Source organism: Typopeltis vanoorti, chromosome 1, assembly GCF_054136105.1.
Source record: "Typopeltis vanoorti isolate ZY-2024b chromosome 1, IOZ_Tvanoo_1.0, whole genome shotgun sequence".
Classification (NCBI taxonomy): Eukaryota; Metazoa; Arthropoda; class Arachnida; order Uropygi; family Thelyphonidae; genus Typopeltis; species Typopeltis vanoorti.
The window spans coordinates 100,778,908-100,793,351 of NC_143549.1; the positions used below are offsets into that span (position 1 = coordinate 100,778,908).

Below are 14,444 nucleotides of genomic sequence, written 5' to 3' on the forward strand. Positions count from 1 at the left end.
TGGAGCTGTACTTCAGGAAGCGGACGAGATTCAGGATCTTGGGGTGATAGTAAACAGTGGACTGAAGTTCCGGGGGCACATCGCACTTGTTGCAAATATTGCACATTGTGGTGCTATGATAAAAAGTATGTTGATATGTAGGGATAAGGAGGTGGTGTTTCTATATAAAGCATTGGTCAGACCACATATGTAGGGATAAGGAGGACTATTGTGCTCAGATCTGGTCATCTAGTTTCCATTGTGATGTTGAAACACTAGAGAGAGTCCAAAGATGAATAACCAAAGTGATATCAGGACTCAGGAGTGTTGGTTATGAAGAGGGTTTAATCGAATGTGGATTATAGAGATTGGTGGATAGGAGGGAAAGAGGAGATATGATAGAAATCTTCAAGTTACTTAAGGAATTCTATCAGATTAATACAGAGGAAATTATAAAAAGAGTTGATGTTAAGATGGGAAGAACAAGAGGTCATCCCTGGAAATTATATAAAGAAGTGGTGAAGAATGATGTGAGGAGTAGATATTTTACATGAAGAGTTGTTAGTGAGTGAAATGCATTGCTTGAGTGTGTTGTGAGTGCAAGTAGTGTAAATAACTTCAAAGCTCATTATGATAGACATGTTGCTGGTAGAGTGAGCCTCCCACAATGAATCTGTTGACTCCATTGAGGTTACCCAAATAATAATAATTCAATATAGTCTATTTTAGTGAGCTGCACTACTTTTTTACCCCTCAATTCTTTTCCTTTCCTCAGCAGAGTGCTTTTCATGATTCTGAAGACAATGCCATGTTGAAAGAGCTCATGCACTATAATTTAAAAATATCATTCATCTCTTCAAGATACCAAGTAATTTTATATAAACTTGGTTTTAATCCTATTTTCCAAGTAAGCAAACAGACAAGAAAGTCAAGTTTGCACCTGCAAGTAGTGCAAGTCCAAGACAACTCTTGGTAGTGCCAGTCAAGGCAACTTGTGGTAAAGGTGGATAAAGTTCTGACCACTTTCTTTAGTATTTTTCCCATAATGTAAAGCACATCCCCTTGCGAAGATGTATGATGCTAAACATTAAAGGCAATGGTCACTACCCATACCGGTTTCGACCTTTATTGAGGTCTCTTCAGTGGAAGCCAGACCTGAAAATGCTAAGGATGAAGTAATGCAGAGTTCATTATGTATTTTACCAAAACAAGTTGCCACAAAGTGCTTTGACCTTATAAATATAAAATCTCAGGATGAAAGATAGATGTAGAAAGTTTTTTAACTTGGGTATATTATGTATTCAAGATACCAAGTAATTTTATATAAACTTGGTTTTAATCCTATTTCCTAAGTAAGCAAACAAACAAAAAAGTCAAGTTTGCACCTGCAAGTAGTGCAAGTCCAAGGCAACTCTTGGTAAAGGTGGATAAAGCTCTGACCTTTTCAGGTCTGGCTCCCACTGAAGAGACCTCAATAAAGGTCGAAACAGGTATGGGTAGCGACCATTGCCTTTAATGTTTAGCATCATACATCTCCGCGGGAAAAATACTAAGGAAAGTAGTCAGAGCTTTATCCACCTTTACCACAAGTTGCCTTGACCGGCACTACCAAGAGTTGTCTTGGTTTTGCACTACTTGCAGGCGCAAACTTGACTTTCTTGTCTGTTTGCTTACTTGGGAAATAGGATTAAAACCAAGTTTATATAAAATTACTTGGTATCTTGAATACACAATATACCCAAGTTAAAAAACTTTCTATATCATTCATCTTTATTTATTCATTCTTTTCTTGTATTTTAATTTTATTTGTCCACATATATTTTTAATCTTTAAACCTTATATATATATATATATATATATATATATTTAAAATTGTTAACTGACTTAAACACTGAGAAAAAATATAATAGATTTAATAAGGTTTCACTACTAGTTTCATCGGAAATGCCGACTTCATCAGGTGAATACAATACCAGGGAGTAAACCACATCTTAAAAATATATTGTACTTTAGACAAACACAGAGTTTAGAACAAGTAGTAGTTGCGTTTGAAATTGAGTCCAAGCATTAGTTCTGGTGTGAAGCACTTTGTGTGTGAATGATATCACGAATATGCCAAAACTGGATTACAGTACTGTGTGAATTGGGTATGCTGTAACTGAGACTGCTGTTTAGATGGGTAGGGTCAAGCACTATTTCTTTGGATTCCAAGATGCGTCTTTCTAATTCATCGGAGCATTTATGGATGTTTGAAGTTAAGTTCCAGTCTATTTGATGTTGTAGTCCTTCGACATGAGTACTGGCAGAGAATAAAACGTGACTGGATAGGGCACTACCACAGGTTCTGTTGTTTGCAAGAAGGATGTTCTGTTGTTGAAAGACGACAACATCAAATAGATTGGAACTTAACTTCAAACATACATAAATGCTCCAATGAATTAGAAAGATGTATCTTGAAATCCAAAGAAATAGCTCTTGACCTAACACATCTAAACAGCAATCTCAGTTATAGCCTACCGATTCACATATCGCTGAAATCCAGTTTTGGCATACTCTTGATATCATTCACATGCAAAGTGCTTCACGGCAGAACTAACGCTTGGACTCAATTTCAAACAATTTTCAATTTTTAAGATATGGTTTACTCCCTGGTACTGTATTCACCTGACAAAGTCAGCATTTCCGATGAAACTAGTAGTGAAACCTTATCAAATCTCTTATATTTTTTCTTGGTGTTTAAGTCAGTTAATAATTTTAAACATGCCATTAAAGTGAGTCAATTACTCTGTAAATATATATATATATATATATATATATATATATATATATATATATAGTATTTCACAGTTTATTGTGTTGCTTTCAAATTCATATCTAACTTATTCTTTTAAATAGTCTTTCACAGTTTATCACTTATGTACTTAGGATATTTTATCTTATTTACTTACTCTCTCAGTTAAAGTATCAGCTTTATAATAAATATAAAAACATGAATTGGGAAGATAACAGAAGTTCAAGGGACTGAATTTTAACTTAAGTAAAATTTCATGGTATGCTTTATTCCAAATATATCTATTTCTGACTTAATGTTAGAATTTTAATACACATTTCATAATTATATGCATCAATCACTAAACTATATAATTTAAGCTAATGAGTTCAAAACTGAGGATCCTAAACACAATGTAATTAGGTCCAGTTCACCTTAGGAAAAAGAAAATAACCAGTCTCCTCTTCTTAGACACTTTAATCACACACCAGTCTGAAGGATGATTTGCATTCCCCATTCACATATAACCTACACAACTATTATTCAGAGTGTCCCTTTCCCCTTTCTAACACAAGTTGTTCACCTGGCACCAGAATAGCAAATAATCCTCATTATCCTCTGAGCACCCTGAATTTTTTCTTAAATAGCTCCCTCCATATACACTACAGATATATGTTTGCTCTCTTCCCTTCTTGTAAACTCTAATTATAACCTTATTCACATCGCAGATCAGCATTCTCCCAGCTGATCCATCTCCTACCTTATACCACTAGAACAGTGACAAACTGGGATGATCTTTAAGATTTCTGTAAACTCTTCCATGTTATGACTGTTGCTTTTTTCTAGTCTCCTGATCTAAACACTTTGCTCTGATCAATTTTTCCCCTTTTGCTCCCACCCATAAAAGGTTATTTGCAAAGCTATTTTTTAAATATTTTTATCAATTTACATATTTTTTTTTATTTTTTACTTTTACATAGTCCAGAAACCCTGCTCTAGAGACCAAAAATGGAACTTTTTCAAGCCACTTCAGGCCACCAATAAGTGGGGTGATGGAATTCATCTCCCACCTAGAAAATCAACATATATTCAATCACGAAAAAGATAAGAGAGGATATAAGACATTTCAATACAAAAATGATTAAGAATAGCAATAGAAAATAACAGCAGTATAAAAAAAACAAGAAAACTTCTTGATAATGCAAGTAATCTTTATATGACAGGTAAAAGATAAAAATGTTGTTTTCAAACTGATTACAAACAGAACAAACATGTTGAAGATTACAGCTAAATTTTATCAAGAATTATATACAAATAAAAGGAAAGTAATAGAAAATAACAATAGAGAAAATGACACTGAAAACTATAATGAATATACAGACAAAGATGATGAAGTAAAACATGCACTTATAAAAATGAAATCCGGAAAGGCATATGGACTTGATGGAATACTAATAAAAATGTTTAAAAGTGGAGGAGATCTCTTGCACACAAAACTAGCAGAATTGCATACTGAGTATTTAAGAACAGGAAGAAACCCTAAAAGTTGGAATACTGGAAAAATCATCCTTTTATATAAAAAGATGATAAAACTGACATCAGAAACCATAGACCTAAAACCCACCTACCATACCAGTTCTTCATAAGCTGTTTTCAAAAATTATAGATAGCAGAATGAACAACATTAAATTTTCAAACAAAAGAACATGCAGGTTTTAGAAACATCCTTCTCAACTAGATCATTTACAAGTCTTCAATAAGTAATGAAAAAAAAAAAAAAAAAGAATATAATATACCAATTTCTTTGGCTTTCATAGATTAAGAAAATCTTATGACTCAATAGACGTATGTAAAATGCATGAAGCTTTAAAACATACACTGCTTGGAAAGAAGTCAACAGACAGTATAGATTGAGGAACAAACATCCACGGCACCTGCCTTAATGTAGGATCTCCTTTTGCTGTGATGACTGCAGCAATCTTATGGGGCATACTTTCCACACGTGTACAATAGCAGTCATTAGGAATTTTGAAACATTCTTCCTGTAGGCATGTAATCAGGTCCTGGACTATTATAGGGCAGACATTCCTTGACTTCACCCAGTGCTCCAATTCATCCCACAGATGCTCACTAGGATTAAGATTAGGGCTCTGTAGAGACCACTCAAGTGTGGTGATGTTCATGTCCAACAACCATGCATTTAAGCAGCAGCCTTATGACACAGTGCAATGTCTTGCTGAAAGAGACACTCTTTGCACCACTGAAGACAATGCTGCATGTTGGTTTGTGGAACTTGCATATTGCAGTCCTATCATGGAAGTCCATGTTGTGAGCCTTGATTCTGAATATTTTTGTACAGATTTATGTTCCAGTTGATGCCTAGAACTCCACATTCAATGCGTCAGCTGATGAATGGCAATTTTTACATAGCATCATCTGTAGCACCTTATGATAATGTTAGGTGAGTGTGGTGGATTGTCCACTGCAGGTAGCACTTGCAGTTGACTCCTTGCAATTCTATCTCGGTATGATAATCTAGGATGGTCCAATTTGTCACAATTTGCCGAACAGATAGACCTGCAACATGGCATCCTATCACAACACCCCTTTTCAAACTCCATCAGTTCCCTTCTAGAAGCCATTTAACCTGGACACAGCAGCTGCACTGACTTGGGCACATCATATTCCTCCAATTTATACCAGCTATAAACATGTAACCCATTACCTGCCACGATGCACCTTACCCATGGATCTCCGTTGACTTTTTTTTTCCAAGTAGCATATAGAAATATATAATATTTATATTAACATATTAACTGATATATATATATATATATATGAGAGAGGCTCATCAGTAATAAATTTAAATGGAAAAGAAAGAGAAATAGAAATAACTCTATCTCACTAAAATTATTTGTTACAGTTCTTGAGTATGTTATGAAAAAATTGAACTGGAAGAAAATAGGACTGAATATTGATGGAGAATACTCAAGCAATCTGCAATTCACTAATGACACCATTCTAATAGCAACATCACCAAAAGAATTAGAACATGATTGAAGTAAATGAAATAAGTCTGGATATAGGCCTACAAATAAATATGAATAAATCAAAAATAATATATAGTGGAAATACTTCAGAATGAAAAGAAATTGAAATAAATTAAAGACAGGTTGAAACAGTGAATTCATACAAATATAGGACAAATCATTACAAACAATCATAAACTTGATAATGAAATTTCAGGTAGAATAACAAGATGGAAAATTTTTAACCATTATAGAGAGAGAATTTAATAAATTAAAAGCAATTTATTAAATTGTCTAAAAAGAAAGATCTATAACTAGTGTGCACTCCCAACAATGACCTATGGTAGTGAAACCTGGAGTCTGACTAAAAAATACCTAGAAAATCTGAAAACAACACAAAGAATATGGAAAGAGTAATTTTGGGAAAAACCTCGTTATATAAAAATCCAGTCTTCAAGCCCGGATAAATGGCGAGGGTTGATGTGAGGAAGGGCATCCAGTTGTAAAACTTCAAAACTTCACTGCCAGCTCTAGTTATGATCAAATGAGTCAAAAAGAAAGTGATACAAGGGCTAGGGCATATCCCTTAAGCAATGTGCAGCCACATCGCCCTACAGCTGCGAGAAGTGGACGAGGGCTACTGCATCAAGGGCAGGTGTGTTAAAGAAGTGAGCCCAGCAAGTGGGAACACAGAATGTTGGAAGCATGACTGGAAGGGGAAGAGAGGGGGCAGACATGATGAGGAAGAGGAAGAAATGGTGTCGAAATTGTGGTGTGTGGCAGAATGAAGGGCAAAGTACTGGAAGTGGGTAGGAGGAACTACAAGATCATGCAAATGAAACTGGTCATCTTATGTGTATACACCCCACAAGTTGGCTGTACAGCAAAAGAGAAAGATGAATTCTGGAATGTGATAGATGAAGAAATGAGGGAAACTAGAAGAAAATGAGATGGTGATTGTCGGAGGAGACAATGGACACATAGGGAGATAGAATAGGGACTGTGAAAGGGTGCATGGTAGCCATGGAGTGGGAATGATGAACCAGGAAGGAGAGAGGATTTTGGACTTTGAAGTGGTGTTTGTTCTGGCAATTGTGAACTCCTTTTTCTGTAAGAGGGAAGAGCATTTGATAACATTTAGAAGTGGCAACAACAGTTCACAGATTGACTACATCTTGACTAGAAGAAAACATCTTAAGGCAGTAACAAATTGCAAGGTAATCCCAACAGATCAAGTGGCGCAGCAACACCAGCTGCTGTGCCCAGATAAAATAAAGTCAAAGATAAGAACCTTTGAAAGCCATGGGAGGAAGACAATTAAGTGGTTTTGCTTAAAAGAAGAGAGTGTGAGGAACCGTTTTAGGGAGAAGGTGTTAGAGAAGATGGCAGATGGACTAGAAAGTGTACAAGATTGGTGGTGACATAATTCAAAAGCAATTCTAAGCTGTACACTTGAGGTGCTTGGTGAAACATCTGGAAAGATGAGAGAGCAGATGGAGGGTTGGTGGTGGAATAATAATGTACAAGAAGCAGTGATGGCTAAGAGGAAGGCAAAGCAGAAGTGGGACAAGTCAAGAGTGGAAGTGGACAGAGAGGAGTACAGAGAGAAAAAGCGAGAAGCCAAGAGAGTTGTTGCACAGCCAAAGGCCATGGCATATCAAGACCTTTACGATCAATTAGAAACAAAGGAAGGACAGAGAAAGATTTATCGATTGGCAAAATGTAGAAATAAGGCATCAACAGACAATGTACATGTGAGGCAGATCAAAGACTGGTGAAGGGTATTAAGGAGGGATGTGGATATAAGAAACAGATGGAGAATATACTTGGAATGAAGAAAATGCAAGGACTCGCAGAGAAGATGGGGAGCCTTATGAGGGAAATGGTGCCGAACATTAGTAGAGTGGAAGTAAAGGAGGCCATAAAGAGGATGAAGAATGGAAAATCAATGGGCCCTGACAGGATCCCAGCGGAGGCATGGAAGGCACTGGGGGAAGAGGGAATTGACCTGCTGTGGGACCTGTTAATAAAAGTTTGTCAACAGGAAAATATACCCGAGGAATGGAGGGAAAGTACTCTTGTCCCCATCTACAAGAGTAAAGGGGATGCACAAGACTAAGAATTACAGAGGAATAAAGTTGATGTCCAACACAATGAAAATCCTAGAGAGGGTTCTTCCATCAAGAACCCTCTTACATCACTTACATCCTTAATTTTCCCACCTGGTAAGTATGATTTTGTCAAACTCTCATCTATTACACCTCTTACTAATGAATCACCGTACAACACTCGCTCCTTCATTTTTCTTACACTCCCGATCATACTCTTTCTTATCACACATTTGCTTCTTTCCATTAACTGATGCACTTGGTAAACAATTTTGCAATCGCTCCAGCTGCTGCTTTGCCCTATGTATCACTCTGCACAACCGTGTGATCTCCCTCATTGCAACTAACTCTTCATTTTTTTTATATATGTTAAACCATTCTCTCGCTCTGTATTTTTACTTTCGCTCTCAATGCTATCTGGTACTACATCGCAAATCCCTATCATATCACTATTTTCTATCACATTCTGTCTTTCATCAACAACATCAATCTCGCAACCTAAGACACACTTCAAATCCTCACTTTCCTTACACTTTCCCACCACTATCATTATCGAACCAAACTCCAGCCGCTCTCGGAAAAGCATACATTCTGCAGATGTTACACTGAACAAACTTCCTTAAGTTAAAATTTTTAAACAAAGAGGCCGATGATTTGGATGCCATTGTCTTTCTTCTCAATGGTGCCATGTGCTACGCTATCTATCGTATCTTATCAAAATACTAATTTAAATAATTCAGAAATCACACAGATTACACACTAAGTTACCAAAAGTAAACAATACTACGTTAAGATTCAAGCAATATTGCCAATTATTACTCAAAATAACACTTATCTTTTCGGGAGCTCTCTACAAACACTAGACACCGTGCAGCCCTCTAGTGGCTAATTTATATGGGCTTTTTCATTTGAAAGCGAGTAGGCTTATCTCACATAGAAGTAGCAGGGTTTTTCCTCCTGGAAACTGAGGTTTTTCATCCCACACACAAGCAAATCAACCTTCAGAGCATGCAATTTAGATGGCATTGATGGTAGTTATGTGTAATAGGAGAATTAAATAGTAGGGGGAGATGCCCTCTCACAATGAGTCCTTGGAGGAGTTGTAATAATAGTAATAATAATAAATAACTGTACATAATCAGTGTGTGGAAACAACAAGCAAATCAAAGAATAGGAATACAAGGTACATATAACAAACAAGTACATTAAAAACAGTTGCTGCTTGCTAGAAATTAATATTAATAAATAATAATATGACTAATTTTGATAAGTATGTTATAATGTACTAAAATATCCTTTTACTGGTTAGTATACTGTATGCTTAGTAAATAGTATAATTCAGTATGCTCTTTCTTTATCAGGACACTCTTGCTATTAGTTTTTAATTATTAGTTTTACTATTGAAAGTTTATTTTTCACTTGGTTAGAGTATAATAAAATTAGTTTAATCCTTTATCCAAGTGTGAGCAAACAAAGTTTGCACCTGAAAGTATCTTCAGGACTGGGGTAAGGTGGTACAACAGCAGGGCAACTCGTTGCAAAGGTGGAGCAAGATACCAACACTCCTATCTCAGTATCTCCTATAATGCAAAACACAACACCTTTGTTCTTCTTTTTAAGTGTCCTCTTTCATTTGTTTTTCACTCCTTTCGCCGGCCAGACATCTGAAGAGATGACTGGCCGTCGAGAGCTGAAAAGAACGGATGGAGGGAGGAAATGTCAGAGATCTGCTTGGCGATAACTCTTGAGTGTGGCCAAGTAGATCGACTGAGGTCTCTTTAACTACCTACTACTATCAATTCTATCTTTTCTACTCCTCTCTTACTATCAAAGCTGGCTCTCAGCACAACTTTTTGACTCTAAAGAGGCCAATGATGATGAGATATGAACTCCCATTCTACCTCAATAACGGTCAAAACTAGTCTGGGTAGTGGCCCTTCCCTTAATGCATAACATTAGACATATCCGCAAGGAGATGTGTTTTGCATTATAGGAGATACTGAGATAGGAGTGTTGGTAGCTTGCTCCACCTTTGCAACGAGTTGCCCTGCTGTTGTACCACCTTACCCCAGTCCTGAAGATATTTTCAGGCGCAACCTTTGTTTGCTCACACTTGGATAAAGGATTAAACTAATTTTATTATACTCTAACCAAGTGAAAAATAAACTTTCAACATCTTTCTCTAAATCCAGAGTAATTTATTAAAAAAGGGTGGCACACCGTTTGGCAACTCCTATAGGTAGAGATGACCTGCTAATGCTTCTGCCTGGTATCTCCACTTGGGCCTAACTCCCACTGATGATACCCGTTTTCAGCGGCCCCGAGAGAAAGCTCCGTGTTCCAGTCCTTCTTCAAACTTGTTCCAGCGGATTCCAGCAACAGTTTAGGAGAACCGAAAAGAGAGCTCCGATTGAAGTCCTGCCTTGGTAAGATTCCTTTGTTCTTTTTGTGGTTTTTTTTAGGCCTATACACGGCATTCCGCTATTTTATAGGAATAGACTATCCTTGGAAAGTCTTCTTCCTTTCTCATCATCATCATCATCATCAAATTCCTGCTATGTACCCTCAAGGGGTGTACAGGATATGACAGTACTACATGAAAAAATTACATCATTACTAACTTCCTATCTACAATTTTCCTCCAAATCAGTCTGTTACTTGTCAAGACTCCAACATTATCAGATCTTATATTTCTATCGTCTAAGGCACTTAGACGAAGGGGTGCTTAAGGGTCAAAGCTGTATAACTGAGAGGAGACCTCCACATAGCCTTTAAACGAATGCGGAGAACCGACCAGGGCTTCTGACCTAATGTCCAATCCTCACCTTCTCGTGGTGCACCCTGTTGGGTATTTACTTTGATACTGAACGAACGAGGATGGGCTGGCAATTTGGGATTTAGCCGACCAAATTGTATTCTTATTGGTTAAACCAAAATAAAAAATGATGGTACAACATGACAAAAAAAATTCTTCCTTTCTTTCGTTAAATAATGTCTTTGGTTTTACCGAGGGTAAGAACCCTCGGGTTCGAAATAGATACAGAGATCGAGAAGAGGACGTTTGCTAGAACCATTATTTATAAAGTAGGGGCAGACAAAATTTCCGGTTTCACACCTTATGGGGGTGGAAGATTTCAGGTTGTTTGCACGGACGTTGCAACATGGGAGAAACTGCTGAATGGAGTAGAATGCAAAGGGAAACTTTATCATCCTTTTGTGGTGGGAAGAGTTTCCAAAACAGTTAAAATTGATCGATTCCCGCTCGAATATTTAGAAGAAGACAGGGATGTAATAGTAAAAGTCTTCTCGAAATGGGGAGCCGTCCGAGATATAAAAATTGGTACAGGCACAGATTTTCCTCAGTGGAAGTCAGGAGAAGTTTCATTCTCGATCATGATGAAGGCAGAAATCCGAAACTTTGTCATGATCGGGTCAGCCAGGGTAATGGTCAGTTACCCGGGTGTAAAAAGACAGTGCTTTCGGTGCGGATCACTGGAACACTTAGGCACGGACTGCCCCAAGAACAAGTGCAGGAACTGCATGGGGGCAGGACATGCGCTAGCCCAGTGTGAAGCACCCTGTCTGAAATGCAAGGATACTACCCACAAAGTCAACGTTCGTCCTAGCAGGACACACGTCGAGAGAATAGGAGGCGCCATTTCGCCAATCCCAGCAAATATTTCAACCAAGAGTTCAGAGCCTACAAGTCATGACTACCTGACTGCAGATAACACAGTGACAGAAACTACCACTATAGATCCTGACGTTTTCCCAGCACTTACAACTCCAGTTATGGTGATATGGTGATAACAAATGACAAAATTCAACCACCTACTGGCAACAAGACAAAAGGAAAAACAGAGAAAAAAGAAAAACGAAATGCTAGAAGAATCATCGAAACCGAGGATGAAATGGAAACGGAGACTAACACCAATACCACCAAACGACCTATCACACCAGAAGAAGAAGAAAATAAAAGAACCAAACCAAATTACGACAGCCCAGCAGAAATGTCAAGTTCAGAGGAGGAGGAAGAAAAAGGAAATAAAACAGACACCCATTTAGAAACAGATGAACAGGAACAAAGAGACAATCTAAGACCCATAGGAGAATCCCACAATCCTGGAAAAAAATCTCATAGAGGAATTCCAGGCAAAGCTGAAACAAAGGCAATATCAGAACCGACAAAGTTCCCTCACGCAAAGGCCAATGCACCTATATTGCATCTGTTAAAGGACTTCCCCGAGGAGGAGGCGATACTACGAACAGCAATAGAAACATTCGGAGACATTCAACTGATAATCACTGGACAAAACGGGCCAAGAGTCGTCAGTGCAGAATGGAACGACGTGCTTGTCGATAATATAGATGAAATCACTCCTGAAGAGATCAATGATTTTATCGATGCAGAGGACGACATGGGATTAGCACTGCACAGAGGTCTCTATATGCTAAACCACGTCCGTGGAGAAAAATTAGCAGATCTCATCATTAAAACCCACAACAATAGACAGAAGGAAGATTTAAACCTTGCCTAACAAGTCAGTCGACTCCTAGTATCAATCTGCAAGGGAAGGGAAAAAAATAAAATAAAAAACCTTTCCTTTAAGTTTTGTTTCGTTTAAATTTTGTCCACACAGGAGGGGGTATCCCGAGAACCTGGGCTGCGAAGGCTTACACCGAGGCGGTGCAGCTCCTTGTGGGCTGCATCACGCAGACCAGGCTCTTCCCCCACTCTCCTTAGTTTAAATTGGTCTCTCATGTCACCCAGTTGTTGTTGTTGTTGTTGTTTTTCGTTCTGTCTTTGCTATTAGTGATATGTAACTTCTTGTGTCCTTTCTCGGTTCTTCTTTTTAAGTGTCCTCTTTCATTTGTTTTTCACTCCTTTCGCCGGCCAGACATCTGAAGAGATGACTGGCCGTCGAGAGCTGAAAAGAACGGATGGAGGGAGGAAATGTCAGAGATCTGCTTGGCGATGACTCTTGAGTGTGGCCAAGTAGATCGACTGAGGCCTCTTTAACTACCTACTACTATCAATTCTATCTTTTCTACTCCTCTCTTACTATCAAAGCTGGCTCTCAGCACAACTTTTTGACTCTAAAGAGGCCAATGATGATGAGATATGAACTCCCATTCTACTTCAATAAAGGTCAAAACTAGTCTGGGTAGTGGCCCTTCCCTTAATGCATAACATTAGACATATCCGCAAGGAGATGTGTTTTGCATTATAGGAGATACTGAGATAGGAGTGTTGGTAGCTTTCTCCACCTTTGCAACGAGTTGCCCTGTGGTACCACCTTACCCCAGTCCTGAAGATACTTTCAGGCACAAACTTTGTTTGCTCACACTTGGATAAAGGATTAAACTAATTTTATTATAGTTTTACTATTATTCTTAGTACAATTATTTTTATTATAATTGTATTATTTTATTATAATTTACTATAATTTTATTATAGTTTTATTATTATTCTTAGTACAATTATTACTGTTATATTTAAATATTAATTACAACCATAAAATGAAGTAAAACAGTTGATGCTCAAGAGAACTCAGAGGGATCAATGGAATAGTTTGCTCTATTCCTTTGATCCCTCTGAGTTCTCTTAAGGAATAGAGCAAACTATTCCTTTGATCCCTCTAAGGAATAAAGGAATAGTTTACTCTAGTGGAAGTTAATTATAGTAAATTTTCTCTGAAAAAAAGGAGCAATGCCATGAGGATTTGTTGGGAGCTTAGCAATGGTCTGTTACAATGAGGTTACTATAATGGTTACTATAATGGTGTTAGCTTTAGTGAGAAGGGACTGAAAGAAATTGTTGATGACATGGTGATGTGACTTGTGTTAAGGAAGCAACAGTTAGTCCAAATATGAACGTTCACATTTTTATAACAAGTGTTATAGAAGTTATACAAGTGTTATGACATTGGGCCTGTGTCAGTGTGCACCGGACCAATGAGAATATGTTTAATTTAACATGTATAATATAAACTATCCCTTCAAAATACTGCTGCTCTGCATGTCAGCTTTCTAAAAAAAATAAATCTCAGCTCTACTACCTATCTATATTCATACAGTTTCATTAATTGTTATTTTTTATTTTAAATTCAGGCTTCTATTCTGTTGGTATTAAATTATATCTAATCTACCTGGCTATTCAAAGTGAATCCATATCCAGCAGTTGTAGTTTTACCAACACATCTGTCATTCATATAGATAGGTTCTCCTCCCCATGGCCAATAATCTACATCTAAATCATGGTCTTCCAAAACTAATTGGACATATCTTCGCTTTATTCCTTCTTCAGTTTGTTTGAGAAGTGCCTCTTTTCCAATAAAATTTTTCTGTAAAACATATAAAAAAAATTAGGATATATTTGCATATAGTAATGCAGATTTCTACAACTTAAATCTTGAAAATCATTTTTATAAATGTACACAGCAAACTACAAATTCTAATTATATTTAGAAATATGTCTAAAGTAGCAAAGAGTTATACAAATATGTAATATAATGCTTACTGTAACTAGTGCAATTTTGTTTATTTTTCTTGATCCTT

At 37.2% G+C, this 14,444-nt stretch overlaps 1 protein-coding gene across 7 annotated transcripts in view; it reads right to left on the reverse strand.

Annotated features, from left to right (window-relative positions):
- Positions 1 to 14,444, reverse strand: part of LOC150110256 (pyruvate dehydrogenase phosphatase regulatory subunit, mitochondrial) — a 366,839-nt gene that overhangs the window by 23,499 nt on the left and 328,896 nt on the right. For all 7 annotated transcript variants that reach the window (XM_090398625.1, XM_090398618.1, XM_090398634.1 and 4 more), the window contains exon 18: positions 14,036 to 14,230. In XM_090398625.1, the coding sequence (XP_090254751.1) occupies positions 14,036 to 14,230 (195 nt within the window). The remainder of the gene's footprint in view (positions 1 to 14,035; positions 14,231 to 14,444) is intronic.